Source organism: Camelus ferus, chromosome 35, assembly GCF_009834535.1.
Source record: "Camelus ferus isolate YT-003-E chromosome 35, BCGSAC_Cfer_1.0, whole genome shotgun sequence".
In the NCBI taxonomy this organism is placed as follows: domain Eukaryota; kingdom Metazoa; phylum Chordata; class Mammalia; order Artiodactyla; family Camelidae; genus Camelus; species Camelus ferus.
Window position 1 is genome coordinate 4,370,787 of NC_045730.1, and position 20,537 is coordinate 4,391,323.

A 20,537-nucleotide genomic window follows, 5' to 3' on the forward strand; every position below is an offset into this window, starting at 1 on the left:
CTGTGTTTATACCCCTCTGTTTTAACTTTTCTGCAGGTTTGAAATTTTCCATAATAAAACATTAAGGGGTGGTTAAAACACACACAGAGAAGTAAGATAAGATAAAAGGAGCCTCCAGAAGTAGTAAATGAACAGAAGAGACCAGGGTGTTGTGAGATCCAAGGTACAAGTTTCAAAATTAAGGTAGTCTTCAATATTATCAAATGGCTACAAAATGTTCAAGCAAGGCTAGGACTGAAAAGTGTCCCATAGATTTATCATCCTGAAGGTCCCTGATAATCTTGGGGACAAAAATGTGAGTGGAGAAAATATTATAGGCAGCCTGCCACCTTGTTCCCTATCTGCAGGTTGTCATTTAGCAGAAGAATTATATTTTCCATTCTATTGGGTTTCTGGGACTTAAAAAAAAATCGGTATTATGTTCAAAGTTCTGGAATGGTCCCTATAAAGGGAATGTAGAGCCACTCAGAAACCCACGATTTATTGGAGAGGCACATAGACTCAGACTAAATGCACTGTGACAGGTACAACAATAGAGAAACACAGGAGAGGAGGGGAAGAGAGGAAGGAAGGTTCCAGAAGCCTTTAGAAAAATGAAAAAGCACAACAGGGTAAGGAACTGAGTAGATGAGCCACTACAACCCGGCTGCCCGTAGGCTCAATCTGGCTTAACCATGGGATTAGTTTGGCTTGCAAATTAAACCTTTAAAAATGTATTCCCAATATTTAAAAATCGAGCTATTGATCACAAAATTCCGATTTCCCAAAATGTGTTAAGATCTGGCAACACTTGGCTGCAGCTGGGAGAAGACTCTGGAACTGGCAACAGCTCCCCATACACTCGGCCTGCTTTGCTGATTTAAGGACTTCCTAGACATCCGTAGGCAACTGGGTCCTCTCTTCCTTTGACAGAGGAAAATTTCGGCCTACGGGCATGCCATCCGTTTTGGTAAAGTTTTACTGGAACCAGGCCTGGGATTAGAATGAGGTGAGGGAGGCAGGGATTTGAGGGGCAGTGGTTTATATTTCTAAATAATTGTATTAAAACGTGCTCGATCTTGATTACGTTTTCTGCTGCCCCACACATTTTGCACCGAGGCCAGTGCCTCCCTAGCCACACCCTCCACCCCGCCCTATTGTGAAAGGATTTGAATGGCAAGCTTAACTGCTTGGCCTTGATTTGACTTACACTATGATAAACAGCTCTTTTCTTCTTTTTTTTCTTTCTTTTCTTTTTTTTTTTTTTTAAAGCAGACGCATGCACGCATCACATCCGCGTTTGCAGGAGCTCTTAAGTTCCCACGTCCCAAATCCTGTCCGTGCAGTCACAGCCTCTCGGGTTCCCACTTCTAACACTAGCATTTCAACTTCATATCCTGGCTCCCTCCTCAGCCCCTAGACCACTCACGGTCCCCTCCCCCTTCCACTCCAAGCGAGCACCCCAGGAAGGCCCCAAGCACCTGCCTCCTCCGACACAGCCTCCACCTGCGCTCCGCGCCGCCGTTTCCTGCGTCCTCCCAGGCCCGAGAGTCGATACCGGAGCCATCGCTCCTCCCCCAACGGGGCGGGGCTTCCTCATGGGCGCGCTCCGCACTCGGCTAGTGCTGCCTCGCCCCGGCGACCATCCAGCGGGAGGCGGAGCGAGTCCAAAATGGCGGCTCTCAGGCTGGCGCGCTCCGTGCTGCTGAGGCTTTGAGGTGGTCGCCAGGGGTCGGGGGGACGATTTCCCCGCCGCGGGGGCCCTAGAGGATGAATCGCGAGCCCTGCTAAGGTTAGGCGGCGGGGCTGGAGAGAAGTGGCAGCAAGGACTGCGGTGGAGTCCACGGAGCGGGATGTGCGAGAGTTACTCCAGGTCGTTGTTGAGGGTCTCGGTGGCGCAGATCTGCCAGGCGCTGGGCTGGGACTCGGTGCAACTGAGCGCCTGCCACCTCCTCACGGACGTGCTGCAGCGCTATCTGCAGCAGTTGGGACGGGGCTGCCACCGGTACTCTGAGCTGTGTGAGTACCGGGCTGGGTGCGGGAGGGCTGCTCTGGCCGGTCACGAGTGACACCTCCGCTCTCCCCTGCGCTCTCCCGGCGTCTCCGAGGTGTCCGTCCTTCCTCCCCCACCCCGAGATCGGGTATCCTCCCGGCCCCGGACGCCCCTCCGCTTCCACTGCCCCCTGGAAACTCTAGTCATCCCTCTGGTGCCTCTTCGCCAGCCGCTAACTTCCCACTTCCAGCCGGAGCCGCGTCTCCCTCCCCGCTCCACACCCTCTGCCCTCCTCTCTGATCTGAAGTGTGCATGGCTCTTAATCATCGTCTCATTTTTGCTGCGTGTACAGCCACCTCCAGAATGCCTCGAGCCTCTGTTACTTTGGTCCTTTCCTCCCTTCCCCGCAAACTACTACAACTAGTTGTCACAGGCGCTCCGTCTACCGGCCGTTTCTTACAAGGCTGGCCATTCTTAAGCTCCTGACAACACATACTCGTTGACAGCTCTGCTCCGTTAGGGACACTGCCTCTTCCTTCTGTATCTATTCATTTCATAGACAGCATCTCTGCTTAACTCTCTCCCAAGGCCAGCCTTGTCAGTTTCATTGAGATCAACTTTCACTTACTTCTCAGTCACTCGTTGATGTCCTCCTCTGTATTTTTATGTTATCAAAGTGTGGTAGAGAGATCATAGGCAATTTATAAGGTTCCCCAGTAATCTGGGCAACAGTACATGGTTTTTAAGTGAATGTCTGGTAGGATCTGTAGCCGGTGGCATTGAATAAGTTGGAATATTTAATAGAAGCAACACATCTCATTGATGTGGAGTGTGTATGTGAGGGGGGAACTACCCCTCATTTAAGGTTCAGGGCATTCTTTTTAAGGTGGTAAACTGGAGAACCGGGTGAAGTGTTTTACAGGGTATTTTGTTTTGCTCAGGGTTGTTAGATGGAAAAATTTGAGACCCACGGATACACTTTACTCCTTAGGCCCCAGATTCTATTCCAGCTACCAGAGTGCTGTCAGAATGATCTGTTAATCTGTCCACAGCACAGATCTGATCATGTCATTCTTAAAAATACTTCAGTTGGTTTCCAGGCAGAAAATCTAAACTCTCCAGCAGCGCACACTTCCCTTTGTGAGCTAGCATTCTGCTTATCTTCTGCCATCCTAATCTCCAGCCATGCTGAGCTACCTGCCTTTTCTGAAACACTTTAAGCTACCCGGTCCCACTTGCATGCTGTTTCCTCGTGTGTCCCTTCCCCTCAGTCCACTAGTAGTACTGCTTCTATTTTGAGATTCTCTTATCACTTGCTTTATTCACTTATCACTCACTCATGCTATCTGTTCTCATAATTCTGTGTGTATTTCTGTTGTGTTGTTGAACACCTTGTTTTGTAATCATCTGTTTATATCTCTCACCCCTTCCTCCCTCCTCCCCAGGAGACGAATTTATTATATTTGTATTCTGTAACCTACTACACAGCCATAATATAATAGGCACCCAGGAAATATCTGTTGAATAAATAAATGAACTGATAACCCACTGCCAGAATTGCTGTTTAATCCTTTCACTTTCCAAGTTTTAAAAATCTGTATCTTTGAAATGCTTGCTTTCACGGATACTGCTAATCTGAATTTGGAACTGCCTTGGAGCTCTCAGATATTATTCTCTGGAAAGGACACCATCAACACTGCCCTCCCTCATGGTCCTTGAGTTACCGCATGCGTGGTCCAGATTATATTTTTGCTACGCATGCGTGGTCCAGATTATATTTTTGCTACCAACTTCCCTAAATAAGGACAGATGTTCTGTACCTTTAGGTAATCAAAGTATCCCCTGAATACATAGTTACCTTTCCTGCCTCTTACATGGGAGCAGATGAGTGCTGGCGCATCAAGGAACCAGGCGTTCCAGAGTCGTCGGGTGATCACTGTTTTGTGTTCAGTGTGAACCTCAATATGATTATGAGGGTCATTATTCCCCGTTGTGGTTTGCTGAGTTTTTATTTTTTATTTAATCTTTTATTTTTTAAGTTGTTTTTGAGTGACTTTAAAAAAATACTAATTCCTGGTATACTTATTAGTTACAGACTTTATAAGGTTCTTTTTCTACACTGTTCTTACTTTAAACTGGAACTCTGTAAGAGGCCACCTCTATGCAAGCTTGTATTCTATACTTGAAGTCCTTTGTCTTTCTGAGGAACATTCACTGAGCATCACTCATGATCAGAGCTCTGTGCTATGTGTTGGAGACACAAGGTGACTTAGGCACACTCTTTGCCTGTAAGGTGTGTACATGGGTGTCAAAATGTCAGCCAAAGCACACTGATGGTATTTATTCCTTTTTTTTTTTTTTTTAAGAAGGGCTCTCAAGTCAAAGCAAGTATTGGAAGTTACTATTCATTCAGCAGATAATGCATTTTCAGATACCCTAAGGTCACGATTTGTCGGAGCATTCAGGGGCAGAAGCCTCTGCGTGCATCAGATTGCTTGGGATATATTGCCTGTCTGCTCTGAAAGTGGTCTATGGAACAGAATAAATGCAACAGGAGGGCGGAAACCGAGACGCATGCGCGCTGTGGGTCCGGGGCAGGATTCATGGGGAAGATGTGAGTTGAGCTGTGGAGCAGGGGCTTGACGTATGTAACCCGTTCCTTTGGAAGATGTTAGAGGAAAATGTTAAATGGAGTGAAGTCTGGCTGCGGAGGGACTTGACAGATAGAGAAATTACCACGTGACAGAAAACACTGCATACTCCTGCGGAGGGGGATAGTGTGGAGAAAGTGATACTTTAAGAAAACTGTGCTGTCCGTGAAGTGCAAGAAAAACTCAAGTTGGGGAGCGCTTGAAACTATACTGAGATAACAGAGCAGGAATAGAGAGAAAGGGAAAATTTTGCAATCCAGGGCCAGAAACAGTGGTGCAGGGGGAAGTACCAGAAGGTACTTGAGTTGAAAGTGCAAAAATATAGAGGAATTCAAGATGATCACATCTTTTAGACTGGGGAAATAATGCTTTTAATAAGAATCGAAGAGTTGAAATGCATGCCTGTCATTAAAAGGAAGAATGAGTGTTAATTTTACTCTTTTTTTTATATCTCAGATGTAACCCATACTTGTGTAAGAATTCAAAGATTACAGAATCTTTGAAGTTAGAAGTGAAAGTCTCCTGCTCCATGTGTTCCCTTCCCCTGTTTTGCAGCTTTCAGCCCCGTAAACTGTTCCAGCTGGATGTCCATACTTCCAAGAACAGTTTCTGTGTGCGCGTGAGCAAGCACGTGTCTAATTCTTACAAACTTTGGATTATTCTTTTCCACTTTACGTCATGATTTAATTTCAGACAGGCTGAGTTTGAAGTGATCGTAGGAGATTACAGTAATAAAAAAGGCCATTTATTGGAAATCGGGAACTAAAATCTTCATGGAAATTTTAAAAGATGTAGAGATCTTGAGTTCTGCTAAGGACAGGCACAGAGACACTTCCTTTTGTAAAAAGAATCTCACTGCATCTAACTTATTGCTTTATCTCTATCCATTTTATGTGGTGTCTTCTAAATACATTTAAATTTTATATGTAAATTGACTTTATGATCCACATCCTTTCTGTGGATTTTCATGGATTTAAAAAAATTGATTCAGTGGTACAGTTCATTTAACAGATGTTTATTAAGTGCCAACTATATGCCAACCACTGTTTTAGTTTCCAGAGTTGCATCACTGAGCAATAGAGAAACTGTGATGGACATTTACCTAGCTCAGCATTCTACTTATTTGATTAAAAAAATAATAATAGTGGTATTTATCAGGCACGTACTTTGTGTCGGCCACTGTTCCGGGTGCTGCTGGCCTTCTGTAGATTCCGTTTGACGTTAGTTCTGTACTAGTTGATTGTTACTGTGAATTGTCTGCAGCGTTCTGGTTGGTTGTTAGGTTGTATTTAAAACTGACTTTAGGAGTCAGCTTTCTAATATTTAAACAGTACAGTGTTCTCTATTTAAAACCTATTAAATTCTTTCTGATAACTAGGTCTTAAAGGTACAGTATATTTGATTCTGTGCTGCGTATTTACTTAATACTTTTTTCTTAGTGTTTTTAAAATATTCCACGGAATTTTCTTAAAATAATTTGCTTTGCTTTTGGCTTTGTTTCAGATGGCCGAACAGACCCCATTTTGGATGATGTTAGTGAAGCTTTCCAACTTATGGGGGTTAGTCTTCATGAACTAGAAGACTACATTCACAATATTGAACCGGTGACTTTCCCACATCAGATCCCTTCGTTTCCTGTTAGCAAGAACAATGTGCTTCAGTTTCCTCAGCCTGGAAGTAAAGATGCAGAGGAGAGAAAAGAATACATTCCTGATTACCTGCCACCCATTGTGTCTTCTCAAGAAGGTTTGTGATTTTTGTTTATTTGTTTGTCTGTTTCTCGCTCAAATGTTTGTAACTATTTTAATGGGTTTTTTTATCATCTCAAGTTTTCCTAATTGAATTATATAAAACGTTCTGCCAACATATATGTTCTAGAAATGCAGTTAAAATATTTTAATATCATTTACAAATTATTCTAAACTTTAAGCCCACAAACTTGCTGCTGGCCTCTCCAGGCAGAGCTGTGGAATCATCAGTATCACGTCTGATGGGGCCTTGGTTTATTTCCTCTGTAAATTTTAAGTAGGAGAGAACACAGTGTGAGCACAGGGAGAAGCCTTTCAGCAGACGTGTTCTATGAGAGTGGGATATTCAGTCATTTAGAAAACCTTTGAAAAATGAAGAAAAGTTGGAATAATTCTCTCCCTCATTATAAAGGTGACTTGGGTGATCCTGGAAACCGTGAGTGAGTGAACTTTCACTAATATTACGCAGATTTATCTGCGTCTTCATGATGAGTAGAAATGTGTAGGTTTGGTCATATGGAATTTTTATTATAAAATAATGCCCAGTCAGGCATGGTCGTCAGTCGGTGCAGAGCTTCTGTCTTCCTTGGGGTTTACCTGTTGATCGTTGAAGTTCATTAAGATTCTAGAGATACAGGAGTAATTTGTGGTCTCTGATGCAGGCACAAAATATTTTTCCTTGTTAAAAAAAATGGAAAAGTGGCCATTTCTTTCTTAAAATTCTAAAGCCGTAGATGTACTTCAAGATAATATGCAAATAGTGGCAGAAATAACTTTACGCTTTTTTTTAAATTGACGTACAGTTCAGTGGCATTGAGTACTTTCTCCTTGTTATGCTACCAGCACCGCCATTCATCTTCAGAACTTTCTCATCTCCAGCCCTGTACCTGTTAAGCACTAATTCCCTGTCCCCCCATCCCCTCAGCCCCCCACAACCATCATTCTCTTTTCTGTCTCTCTGAACTCAACTGCTCTAGGTCCCTCATGTGAGTGGAGTCTTACTTATCTTGTGTCTGGCTTACTCCACTCAGCATAATGTCTTTAAGATTCATCCACGTGGTAGCATGTGTCAGAATTTCCTTCCTTTTTAAGACTGACGAGCTTTAGACTTCAGGTAAGTTGTTCTTCAATCTGTGTGTCAGTGTCGCCTCATCCAGGAAACTGGATGGAAACTGGCCTAAGCTGGAGAGATCTGTCATGGCTGGTGCGTGGTCATCAGACAGACCCCCTGGGTCTGGGTGTGGTGGGCTCTCTGAATCGAGCTGGTGCTGTAATCAGACGTGCTGAGGGTGCTGCACTGTATCCGTGCCTGGTGACAGCACCATGGGTGTGGGAAGAACCTGCTGGAACCCCTTGGAAAGTTGTCATAGCTTTCTGGTTTGAGTGCCTTGGAAAAAGACTCTGCGTGGCAGCTTAGCACTTTTCTCCTTAAAGTTCTTAGGGATTTAATTCTGGCCGAGCAATCAGTATCACCAATGTTTTGTACAGAGTGAGTCTGCAGTAAATGTTCTGAACTGAGTTAAATTAAACGCTATCTGTGGGGCCTTGTCTACAGAAGTTCCTCCTTCCCAGGCCTGATGGTACAGTAACAGCAGGACTTGGAACTCTCCAGTGGCATCTCCGTCGTCCTCAGCCTCCCTTAGTAGCTGCCAGAAATCTGTCTCCTCCCCATATTTGAATTATTTGTAATTGTAGCCTTTATTACCTTTGAGGAGATCTTACTGTTTATAACCCCCTCCATAAAGTCATTCCCTTTAAACCCCTCATTCCCTAATGTCAGTGTTTTGTTTTGTTTTGTTTTTGGTGGGAGGAGGTAATTAGGTTTCCTTATTTATTTACTATTAGAGGAGGTACTGGGGATCAAACCCAGGACCTCATGCATGCTAAGCATGTGCTCTACCAGTTGAGCTACACCCTCCCCCCTTAATGTCAGTGTTTTTGATCTTAGAAACCTATATTTGTTCCAACTTCTTTAAACGTAGATTTATTTACTTTAAAAATACAACAAATGCATTTCAATATTAACATGATCAAAGGAGGATTTCTTGGGCAGAGGCCTGGCAGTAAGTGTCCTAAGAACTCACTCTCTCTTATAGACGGGTTGTCACTGTCAAGGAGCCTGGGATTTCCTTCTTTGCTGTTGTCACTAAATGTGGTTTATTCAGCATCCTAGACCTCTTCAAGAAAGTAGCGCTAAGATAGTCCACGGTGTGTCCTCTTGTGCTTTAAGAAGAATCTGAATGGCTCTGAAATTTGTAGCTGAAAGGCCAGTTGGAAGGACACAGAATTTGGAATTGTTCTAAGAAAACATGATCGCTCATCAGACGCTGGGAGAAAACTTAGGGCATTGTGTAGGAGGAAACCAGAGGAAAGACAGTGTTGTACATAACCAGCACATCAGTGGTGCCTGGACTGATGTGCGCTTAGTATCAGTGAGTTAGACTGCGTTGCTGTGGGACAGCCGAGACGTGTGTGTGACACCAGCTGGCACGAGGATGAGCTGGAACTACTGTCTTCTCCATTTACAAAGTTTCAGCCCATTTGCTCTGTGCCATCGGGAGCTTTCCAAATCTAACTGCTTTTTCGTCTTCGTATCATTCTGTCTCCTGTTATGCCTCCTGTTTAATAGTTAAATTGTTTAATATTTTTCTGGCCTTTTAAAAAATTTGGACTCAGGCCAGAAAAAAAAAATTGCACTCAGCTTTGATTAATCTCAGTTCCTGGTTCACGCACAGGTTCATCTTTGGTCTGTGCATAACTTGCATTTATTCATTTAGAGAGTCATTTAATTATTTTTAACAGTGTAACGAGCCCTCCTGAGCTCACTCCTCAAAGCCCAGGCGGGGACTTTGATGATAATCTACGCTTAGCCATTTGGTCCCTCTTGTTTTATTTTTATGGCGCTCAGATAATACACAATGAAATTTTCTCAAAGTGATACAGTTATCATGTTTAAATCCTGCCAAGGAAATGTAACTGAGATAGCACATTTATACTGGGTGGTGAAGGAGTATGAAAAACAATTCAGTGATTTTAGCTACTGACTTCAGTCTGAAATTACCAGAGTAAATTTGTGAGTTTCTCTTCTGGATTATTTGAAGCAAAAGAAGAATCTTATTTCATTTGAAGTTTTATACAGCATAAATTATAAACATTTTAAAAGGAAAATAACATAAGCCTGAACACCTCTTTTTTCAGCTGGCACTTACAGATCTTCTAAGGAGCGGAAACACTACTGATTCACACGGCATGCACATGGTTCATGAGGCCGCAGTGACGGCAGACAGCACCATAGGGCGCTTATCAGAACTTTTCCCCTGTCCAAGGAAAAGGGCATAAAACACAGTCCTGTGGTTACCAGTATAGCCGCCCAAGTCAACTTAATAAGTCATTTACAGTCTGAAATCTTTTTTTCCATGGGCACAGCTTGTTAGAAAATGTCAAGTACTCCGGTTAGTGGTGCAAAGTGTGAGAGACTTGAACGACTTTGATAGTCACACCTGTTCACCAAGTTCTTTATTTTGCTCTTATTTTCTTAGGTTTCCTTTATTACAGTTTTTAACCCCTGTTTCAGCTCAGATCGTCCCCCTTTTGGCCAGTGGCAGCTTTTTCAAACTGACTGCCAAATCCTTTTGACAGGATGCTAGTGGTCTCTGTCAGTGCCCTGGCCACCTGCTGACTCACATGTCCCAGCTCATCTTGAATATTGTCTTGTGTCCCACTTGGAATCAGTCACTTTTCCGAGAAAGCTCTGGCTTCTTGGGAAATGACCGTTCAAGTCCACAGTCTGGGCAGGTGTGGTATTTACTACAGCTGGGCCGGTCACTGTTTCTAGGCAATAAGTAAATATTTATATCATATATATATGTACAGATGTGTGTAGCTAGATCGACAGATAAGAGATAAGGCACCTCAGGATTTTGTACAGATATTTCCAACTCAAATTCATGACTAGAGGGATTTTGCTTTTTGTGTTGCTTCAGTAAATACTTTTGTTCATAACAAGAATTCTGGTTCCCAGGGGTAAAGAAGACGCTAGAGTTAGAACATTCCATAATAACTCATTTGCCATACCCCAGATTACAGTTCCAGTTTCTCGAGGAAAACCAAAAATGTCTATGGAGAGCGGTTTCTTTTTTTCATTTAGGAATAGCTTTAATCATTCTCGAGAAAAGATGTTTATTCTTCTAACTTAGATGACTTACTAAAGAATGGAAGACTGTCAGTGAGGAAATTTGCACAGCTTTTCAGCCACTAAAATCTTCATATTTGTGTTTATTTGTGAATAGAAATATAAACCTATGCTCGCTGTCACACAGCGAATCTATAAGCACCCGTAAAGGCAGATGCTGTTACACCCCCATTGGGCGGAAGGAGAAGTGGACGTTCAGAAAAACAGGTCCAGCCAATTGACGTGCCTTGTGTCACGTTGTGCACTGGGGGCGGAGCGGGATTAGGACTGAGTTGATTCTGCCTGGCGCCGCATGTGTGGCTATCCACCATGTCCCGTCCTACATGAGGAGCGGGGGTTGAAGGTCAAAAGGTGAATAAGATGACCCTTTCTCCCTGCTTTTGGCCTTCCTCCTCTCTGTGGTTGTTGGAAATCTCTGCTTGGGTGGGGCCTTCCCAAGTGCAGTAGTACCAGCCTCAAGCCAGTCTTCTTAGTGGACAGGCTTACAGAGGCCTCCTGGCCGCCAGAGGCCAGCCTCGTGCCGCGCCCTTCCCTGGACCCTCTCAGGCTGTGCCCTCCTTACCTCCCAGGGCTGGAGTGGGAGGGTCTGGGCAGACTTTATTCTGTGCATCCAAGGTCATTGCCTGGAGGCAGCCTGCTGTTTGTTTTTCTCAGTCCTACAGCATCTGAGCCAAGGGGTTACATCTGAAATGGTATCAGGGGCCAAAGCATGGTGACTCGGCTCTGATGCCCAGTACAGATTTCTGAGTGGGAAGCTGTAGGGCGCTCCATGACATGGCTTCTGTCTGCATGTGCATATTAATTTCCTGTCCCGATCGCTTCAGGCTTCAAGCTCCAGAATCATCAACTTGCTTCTGTGCCCCCAAAGGAACTACATGCCTCCGTGTCTTGACTCGGGCTGGTTTGGAGCCCCCTCTCAGCCGTGCTCCTTGGGGCGCCCACGTGATGTAGTGGTTGCCGTCATGCTTAATGCGCCTTGTGATCGTGGTTTTGTCTCCAGAACCTACATTGGGCTTGCCTTGTCTTTTAAATCCTGCACTTTCTCATTCCACCTTGGCTTTCAAGTAAAAGCCCATTTACTTGACCTGAGAGGTAAATTCAAGACTGGGAGAAATTTACTGACCACTCCCCTTAGGGAAGTTGGTTCAGACTGCTGGGGAAGCTGTCTCAGGAAGTAGCTTGTCCAGAGTGACCCAGCTGCTGAGTGACAGAGGTGGCAGTCGAGGCCCACATCTGTTCAGCCCAGTGCCCTGTGCGTCATTCATGAAGCACTGTCACCCTCAGAGGACAGGTGTCAGCCAGCCAGGCTTATCCTGGGACTCATGCAGTTTTTTCCTTTTCCTTGCTTCAGTGCAGTTACTTAGGGAAAAAAAAAATCATGTTTGGTAACATCTGATTTGATTCTTTTACTCATGTTAGTTTTTTTGCTTATTATTGTTATCCTTTGAATTTTTTTTTAAACCTGCAGCATAAGCTTTTAAATTAGGTTTTGAAGAAATATGAGCATCTCTTGTTTTGCATCCAGACTAGCAAAATCAGCCCTTAAGTAGAGGTGTGCGCTTTTCACAACAGAGGGTAAAGTACCAGCAGATGAGACGTGAGAGACTGCTGTTCGCAGCGGCCCGGGCCCGAATTCCTTCTGTCTTAAAATTCTTCCCCTTCAATCTGTCTGGATTTATAAAGATAAGAGCACACTTCCAATGTTATAATGAAATAGTTTATGTTTCTAAATCAACCAAGTCACATCAAGTGCCTTAGAAAAGCTAAGTATTCTGATATTTTATGTACTACAACCACCAAATTTGTCTGTTCCCTGCTTCCAGGCATCCATAACGGGAAAAAAGTTTTTTTCCCCAAATTTTCAGTGGCTTATAGTAACTGTAATGAAAAACCATATGGAAAAGAATATGTGTGTATGTATGTATATATATATATATATATATATATATATATGACTGAATCACTGTGCTGTACACCAGAAACTGATACATTATAAATCAAAAAATTTAAATTTAAATTTTAAAAAATCCAAATTTTAAAATTTTCAAAAGTTTAACATTTCTAATACCCACAGTTGTATTTCTTGGAAAATTTCTTGTGTGTGTGTGTGTGTGTGTGTGTGTGTGTAGGAGGGAGGTTGGGGGCAGTAGGGGAACAGACGTTACATTGCTGATTTAGTACAAGGCCCCAAAGTTAGTGCTTTTGTTGTAAGTTAGGATTTATTCTATCTTGCTCTCCTGAATTTGAAACTTACCTGGGGTAGTGCAGAAACTGCATTTTATTTAACTAATTATCTGCCGTGGCTCTGTAGAGATCTTCTATTTCGGATAAAATAATATCAAGTTATTTGCTGCATTTACAGCGGTTATATATTGCTCTTGTACCATCGGAGCTAAAGGCAGATTCAAAAGCGTTTTTTCATTTGTTTACCAAACAGCAACGGAGAGCTGCTGTATGCCAGGTGCACTGCTTATTTCTGGCAACACAGAGGTGAGCAGAAAAGAAAGGGCCAACTTTGTCTTCCCAGAGCTTCTAATCTGTATGAAGGAAGAAAGATTAGACTAACATTCATACATGATTTCAAATTATTATTTGAGGTATTTACCTCGTACACTGTAAGGAACGAGGGACTCCGTGGCTGTGTGTTAGGTAGCTGGGATAAGGTGATTGGACGAGTAGATTCTCACTGTCATGAGGAAGATGGCCGGAAGAGAGAGAGGACCGTGGGAAATGAGTCTGGACAGACATCCTCCGGGAGGCGGCGAGGCCTGAATTCTGACTGCAGTGGAGAGATCATAGAAGGTCCAGGTTGGAGAGGTGTTGAGTGGCCAGGATCTGGTGATGGATAAGTTGTAACGAGTATGTTAGAGGAGCCAAGGCTTAGATGCTTGGGAGACTGGGTGGGAATTAAACCTCTGGATATCCAGATCTTAAATGGGTTGGCCTGATCTAGAGATTAAATTTAGAATGGAATTTATATCCCTCAGGCAATGCTGTAGCAGAACCTTGTATTTTTTAAAAAGAGCAATCAGGTGGAGTTCAAGACTAAATAAGAACCCAGGACACAGAGCAGATTATGTTGTCTATTAAGGGCAGCAGGTGCGCTTGCTTTGAAAAAGGCTGGGTTTGCATTTTATTGTTGTCATCGTTGCTGTTATTACTAGCTTCATTATCCAGTGCCTGCTTCGTGCCAGGCACCGGGCTCCTTGGTGGTGGGACAGAGGCCCTCCTTTCATTGACCTTGTGGCGTTTTGAAGCTGGCCCTGCATGTACCTTGTAGGATACTGAATTAATACGACATCACAGAACAGACGTTGTTCGAAAACACCTAACACTAGTTTTGCTACAAACCAGATTAAACAGTAACCTTTGGCACATTAGTTCAGGGCTTATAGTTACAGATAACGGTTGTGCAGCGGTGCCCGAGGGTCGCTCTGGCCAGGTGGTGTTTGGCTGCCGAAAGCTGTAGCTTGGTATTTCATTGAGGTTTGACAATTTAGCTATTTTCTTTCTCCCAAATAGAGTACGTCTCCTCTTTGTCTCCTAAGCCCCAGTTCCCACATATATGCGTCCATAGGGTTGTTACTGTAAGTAAATTTACTGTAAGTATCATCTAGTATTTCAGTCTTCGATTTGGTCTCAGAGCAGGACCACAGTTACAAATTGTTCCTGAAAATCCAGCCCCAGGTATAATGGTTGTCATACCTTTATATCCTGAAGAAACGCTTACTGGGCAGTCAGTGGACACGTTCATAATCACGCCGAGTCTAATTCTTCCTCATGTGGAAATTCTGGCAGGGTGCGTGGAGTGCCTGGTGCAGGGCAGGGCTCAGCTCTCATCTGCTTGGGGGCTTTTACTGCCTCTGATTGAGGGACTGTCCTGCCTTTCTGGTGGCAGCTGCCCCGCCCACCGGCTCAGTCCTCAGACTCACACCTGAAAACCACAGCGTCACTCAAAATGTTCTAACGCTGGTCGGCTTCGAGAGAAATAAAATGAAGATGTGTGTGAGTGTGCAGTTTGTTTGGGCCAGATCTTTTTAGTTCCCTTTTACATTTCTGCGTGTCTCTTTCATTGTTTTTTGGTGACAGACTTTAATTTTACTGATCTACTTTCAGTAACTTTTAACCAACTTTTTCCAACCCTTAGATGTATCAAGAGTTTTTATTTTGGGTAATACTTAAACTTACTTATTTGCATCTAATTTTATCACAGAATGGAAGCAATACTTTGTCTCTCTTTGTTGTAACATTGTGATGCTATGTTACAGTGCCAATTGGTTGTTGATGTTTTGTGCTAATGTACCGCCATGTGCACAGTTAACGTACGTTGATTATTTCTTCCTCGTGCAATCAGACTTAGTTTAAAGCTATTATTCATTTTTGTCAAGTATTACGTGGTAAAAATGTAGTGTTTAAAAATGCCCTGCAAGTTAATAATATTTAATTATCCATTTTATTCTTGCTGGAGACTCCAAATTCTGCAAGCTAAATCAGAATACTGATTTCTACTTTTTACTGTGGAAGGGGCTACAGTTCAGTAGGTGGCACTCTTTCCTTTTCTGCTAATGTTAATATTCAATTAAATGCCCAAAAAAGTTTTTGAAGTCCTTAAGGAAATGCATACAACTTAAACGATAGGTGGCTTGTTTTAGAAAGAAAAATAACAGCATTGTTAATAATTTAGCATCTCTGAAACTTTGTTAGAGCAGTTGCATACAAATATGTTTAATATTTATTTTTCTTAAGGAAACTTTTGCATCTAGACAAGAATTCCTTTTATCATTTAGCAAAGGTCTTATCCTTTCTGAAACTCCAGATTTTTGTTTCAGAAATGTGAAATTTTTATCTACTAGTATCTAACTTTCCTTCCATGTTTTGATTTTTTAAACATCATCTTCAAAGTCCCTTTAGAAGATACTTTAAAAATGAACACATTACCCCGACTCTAACATAGCAGTCTTCCTTATTTTTCAGAGTGCCTATCTCTTTTTCACTTAAGAAGAAAATTTTTAGTTAATTGGAATACTTAATACAATTTTTTTACTCTTTTTAATTCAACATTATTTATATTCTGCTTTTTTAACTTAAAATTATTGGCATCTGTTTTCCTTGTTTTTGTGTATTTTGTATTTACTATGTTTTTAAGAATGCACCATAATTTACTTAGCCATTGTTGTATTTTTAGACATTTTTCAATGTTTTCAAGAATTATAATGTTGCATCAAGTATCCTTATGCATATTTTTCTTTTGTATTATTTTTTAATGATAAATTCCCAGGGTAGGAGTTTTTAGGTCAAAGGTTTAAACATATTTATGGCTTTTGACATGTATTACACATTGCTTTTCAAAAGAATTGTATCATTTTACGACACCATAGTAAATTTATGATGATATCAACATCCTGGCAGTCTCACTGGAATTGAATTTCAGAGTATATGTATACAGGTATATATGTTTTACAAACTTAGATTAAATACATTTGGAAGGACATTTTGTTTTAAATTTTTTAGGTGAAAATTGGGAACTAAAAGAAAAAATCCCCACTGGGAGATAACCACTATTATTACTGTGATATCGTCCTGAAAATGTGTGTGTGTGTCTGTGTGTCTTTGTGTGCGTGCACGCCCATGCCCATTTAGCATAGTTTAAGTATAGCATAACATTTTATATACTATATTTTTCATTTAATTAATTCACCTACTAAATGCTGGCACATGGCTTCTGTTTGCTAGGTGGTGGTGGGTGTAGGAGTGAACAGAACATGTGTAAAACGGACCTGAACGATTTGGTTTGGGTGATTCTGTTGGTCACGGCAGGGTGTGCATGAGCAGGAGTGTGTTTGGAGGAGGGTGGCGTTGTGAGAGGATGCGAGTTTGGTGGGTATTTTGATTTGCGGTGCTTACTTGGTGAATATCTGTGAGCATACACCTCGTAGCGGTCCGCTGTGCGGCTACAGGGCGGTGGGGGGGAAGCCTCATCTGAGATAGGAGGTGGAGATAGTATCCCATGTTGCTGGACAGTCTTTATTACCCTCATTTAAAATGACTGTGTGATAAGCACGGTCTGGACTATTCAGGCCTCTTCCAAGTTTTATCTTACATGAACGCCACTGCAATAAATGCTCTTATTCATACAGTTTTCTCAGTATTTCAGATCATTTCTTATGATTGACTCTTGAAAGTTTGATTACTGAGTTAACCGAAGTTATAAAATGTTTAATGAAAATCCTCTAAAAAGTATTGTATTAATTCTCAGTACTACGAGTAACATAGAATACTCATTTTATTCCATCTTTCATTTAAGACAATGTTTCTAACTTAATAGATGATTTTATTTACGTTTAAAATTGTAAATTATTCTGGTATTAAAATTAAACATAATTTGAGAAGAAGTGTTCTTCACCCTCAGTGTTTTGTTGGAGTTGATTGGCTCCAGTTTTTGTTTTGAGTTTTGAGCACTTCTTACTATTTGAAAAGATTGGTATTTCATGATTTGTATTCTTTCTTAAAGGCTTTCAAAAGCACAAAAAGGAAATTTATTTAGTTTTTAAAAATTGAATACAACTCGTTCTGTCTTGCCATGACTATAGGGGTCCATTGGGCCCTTATATAAACATAAGTTACATTATGAGGTCTTACTGACCGTATTTTCCTGTATCTTGAAACATTTTGCTATTTTATCATCATAGGTATTATTTTATTATGACTCATCATTACTCAGCAGTTATTCCCAAATATGCTAAATAAAAAAAAAAAGAAGAAAAGAAAAGACTTATGGAAGAATGATGAAATCACTTAGATAAGGATGATCCGATAGTGAAATAAATTGTCACCCTTCATTTTTCTAATTTTGGGACCATTTTCTAACTCTGTATCCTGTTTCAAGAATGTGTTAAAGAAGACTGGAAGCATTATTGCTTTAGCCTACTTTTAGATTTAATCGGACACAGTTGAAAATGTAGAAGTTTTCATTTTCCATGTATAATGGAAAGGAGAAAGAGCTGACCTGTGTGGTGATTATTACGCAGATCAGAAATAGATGCAGAGAGAGAGCAGCATGTCTAGCCTCTGATGGTGATGATGGTGAAGAGGGTGATGAGAAGAACTTGAGCATATAAAGGAAATCTCAGACTCTGGGTCTTCATTTGTGGGGGGAGTAATTAAGTTTATTCAGTTATTTCTTTTAGTGGAAGTACTGGGGATTGAACCCAGGACCTCGTGCATGCTAAGCATGTGCTCTGCCACTGAGCTATCCCCTCCTCCCTTTCAGACTCTGGGTCTTCAGATGACAGCATCCTAGATAAATTTTCTTCAACTCAAAATGGTTCTCAGGGCAAACAAGAAATAGAATTTCCTCAGCCTGCTAGTCACTCAACAGGAGGGGCTTCATCCTGCACTAATATTTTTGTGACAAAAACCAAGACCATCCCGTTTTGTGTGAACATATTTTTTCCTATTTTATGCCACTGTACACCAAGATTTCCATGACACAGAGAGCTTGTTTAAATTTTTATTACAATTTGTAATAAAGTAGTTTTCACTCTCTTTTTATTCATTCTTCTGTAAATTATATATAAAATAGCTTAAAAATATAAAGGTTCCATTGAGCCCAGATGTCAAATGGTAATAGCTCTTTTTCCTGATGCTTTGAGGGTTAAAGTAAAAAATATTTGTCAGATGTAGTGGCGCTGTTACATTTTAACACTTCTTTTTAGTGTGCAACCCTAATTACGTCTGACAGACACTATTGGGAATAGTCAGAAGCAAAGAGTCGTTCTGGGCCAGTCAGCGACGGAATGAAAACCTCAGGAAGTCCCCGTGCCAGGGTAAAGGAGAAAAACTCACTTTTCATTTCCTTTCCTGCGCGGTGTGTTCAGATTAACTTGAAAAGAGACTGGGATGTAGGTCGGAAGATTCTGTCTCCGGTTGCGCGTTACCTGCGTGTGCGGCGCATCTCAGCAGGCGCTCGTCGGCAGCCAGCAGACCCTGCCAGGTCCCCCGGTAGCGGCTGGGTGTCCTGTTGCAAGTTAAATATGAAACAGGGATACACTTAGTTTTGCATTTAAAGGATTGCTTAAAGTTCAACTTCAAATGAAGCCGTTAGTGCATTCATTTTTATTAGAACTGGCTTTGTTGGGAAAGAGAGGATTGTTAGAACTGTCCTGTGGGATTACCAAGAATGCTTTGGGAAAATTTCTTAAAAATGACATAAAATTCTGGACCTTTACATATCTGTATGGTACACATCCGAAGTCTTCTTACAAATACTGTGCAGTGGTCAAGCCTGCCAAGTGGTATGTAACATTTTGTTAAATGTTAGCAGTAGAGCCTGTTAGTAAACATGTGTTTATAGTTTAACAAATGTTGCATGTTTCAACAAATACTCCATGGCAGGGGTTTCTTGAGACTTTATTTTTTCAACCTCATCTTTATAAATTTTATAGCAAAAGATAAAGCACATGGTGAGTTTATTTCACACCTTGAGGGACAAGAGGCTAAATGCTGGATTTGATCAAACTTGGTGAAAAACACAGCACTCAGATGCTCAGACGTAGGTGCTGCACACTTTCTGAGGGCTTTACATGTATTAACTCGTGTAATCCTCGTCACATCTGCAGATTAAGTACTGTTGTTGTCCTTATTCTGTAGATGAGCAAACTGAGGTGTAGGGATGGTAAATAACTTATAAAATCACACACTTGTATCTGGGGATCCAGGATTTGAATCCAGACAGTCTAACTCCAAAGAACTAGTTGGGTTTTTTATATACATATATATGTATAATTCATTTGGATTCTAGTGTAATAATTTTTCTTTTTTTCAGTTGAAGTATAGTCAGTTTACAATGTTGCATCAGTTTCTGGTGTGCAGCGTAATGTTTCAGTCGTACATGTTCATACATACACTCTTTATATTCTATTTCATTATAGGTTGCTACAAGATACTGAATATAGTTCCTTGTGCTCCACAGTAGGACCTTATGGTTTATCTGGTTCATATATAGCGGGTAGTATCTGCAAATCTCGAACTCCCAATTTATCCCTTCTTACCCCCTCTCCTCCCTGGTAACCATGTTTGTTTTCTATGTCTGTGAGTCTAGTTTGTTTGTTTTTAAGTTACTTGAGCTATTTTTTGTTCTTAAATTATATTACTGTAAGCAGTGTTCCCATTTACAAGATTCAAAGATGTGTAACGAAGATTTTGGATACTTTATGGCACTTTCCCCCTGTAGATCTTGGACTTCTGGGAGGACTTGAGGTTATTGCCCGGGACGTGTGAACTTGTATTGCCTAAAGCATTGTATGTAGGCTAAGTTAAAGAACATACGTGAACATATCTGTAGCTACATTTTAAATGTGTATAACTGTTGTGGTTCATGACAGTTTCATTTAGTACTGCTTAGTTCATAGCCTTTTGTGATTATGTATTTCCCTAATTAACATATACTAAGATTACAACTATGTTGTTGTGGGCGTTCATGAAAACTTTTGATGTTCAAAAAGGGGGATTTTATTTGTTAGAAATGATTGGGGACCATCAAGTGACAGATTTCAGGATCCTCCTCTCCTGATGAATGCCCTCCGTCTGGACCAGGATGGATTGCTCAGCCAGCAGCAGCGTTACCCAGCGGTGTTTTCTGTTCTCAGTGACGTCCCTGTAGAGTAAATCTCAACAGTGGTTTAGTTAAGATGCACACTTGATGGCTGCTACTCTTTTCATTGATTTGCTCTCACGAATGAGAGCATTCATTTTGTTTGGAAATTGTAGGACAACTCATGCTGTCAATTTGGGGAAGTTATGTGGGAGGGAAAATCCATACCACACATAAATTTAAAGTTACAAATGGATACTATTTGGAATACCGGCCTTGCAGTACAAATTCATTTGCTGAATTCACTCAGCACATACTTACTGATCTCTGGTTGCATGTGCCACGCATGCTCTGTTATAAACACAGCAAATACATGTGAGCA

General features: G+C 41.5%; 1 protein-coding gene across 3 annotated transcripts in view; it reads left to right on the plus strand.

Annotated features, from left to right (window-relative positions):
• The first annotated feature begins 1,614 nt into the window (after positions 1–1,614).
• Positions 1,615–20,537, plus strand: part of TAF3 (TATA-box binding protein associated factor 3) — a 126,443-nt gene continuing 107,520 nt past the window's right edge. For 2 of the 3 annotated variants that reach the window (XM_032473802.1, XM_032473803.1), the window contains exons 1-2: positions 1,615–1,998; positions 6,127–6,369. In XM_032473802.1, coding sequence (XP_032329693.1) covers positions 1,833–1,998; positions 6,127–6,369 — 409 coding nt within the window. In that variant the 5' untranslated portion in view covers positions 1,615–1,832. The remainder of the gene's footprint in view (positions 1,999–6,126; positions 6,370–20,537) is intronic. The other variant, XM_032473804.1, reaches the window with a different exon arrangement.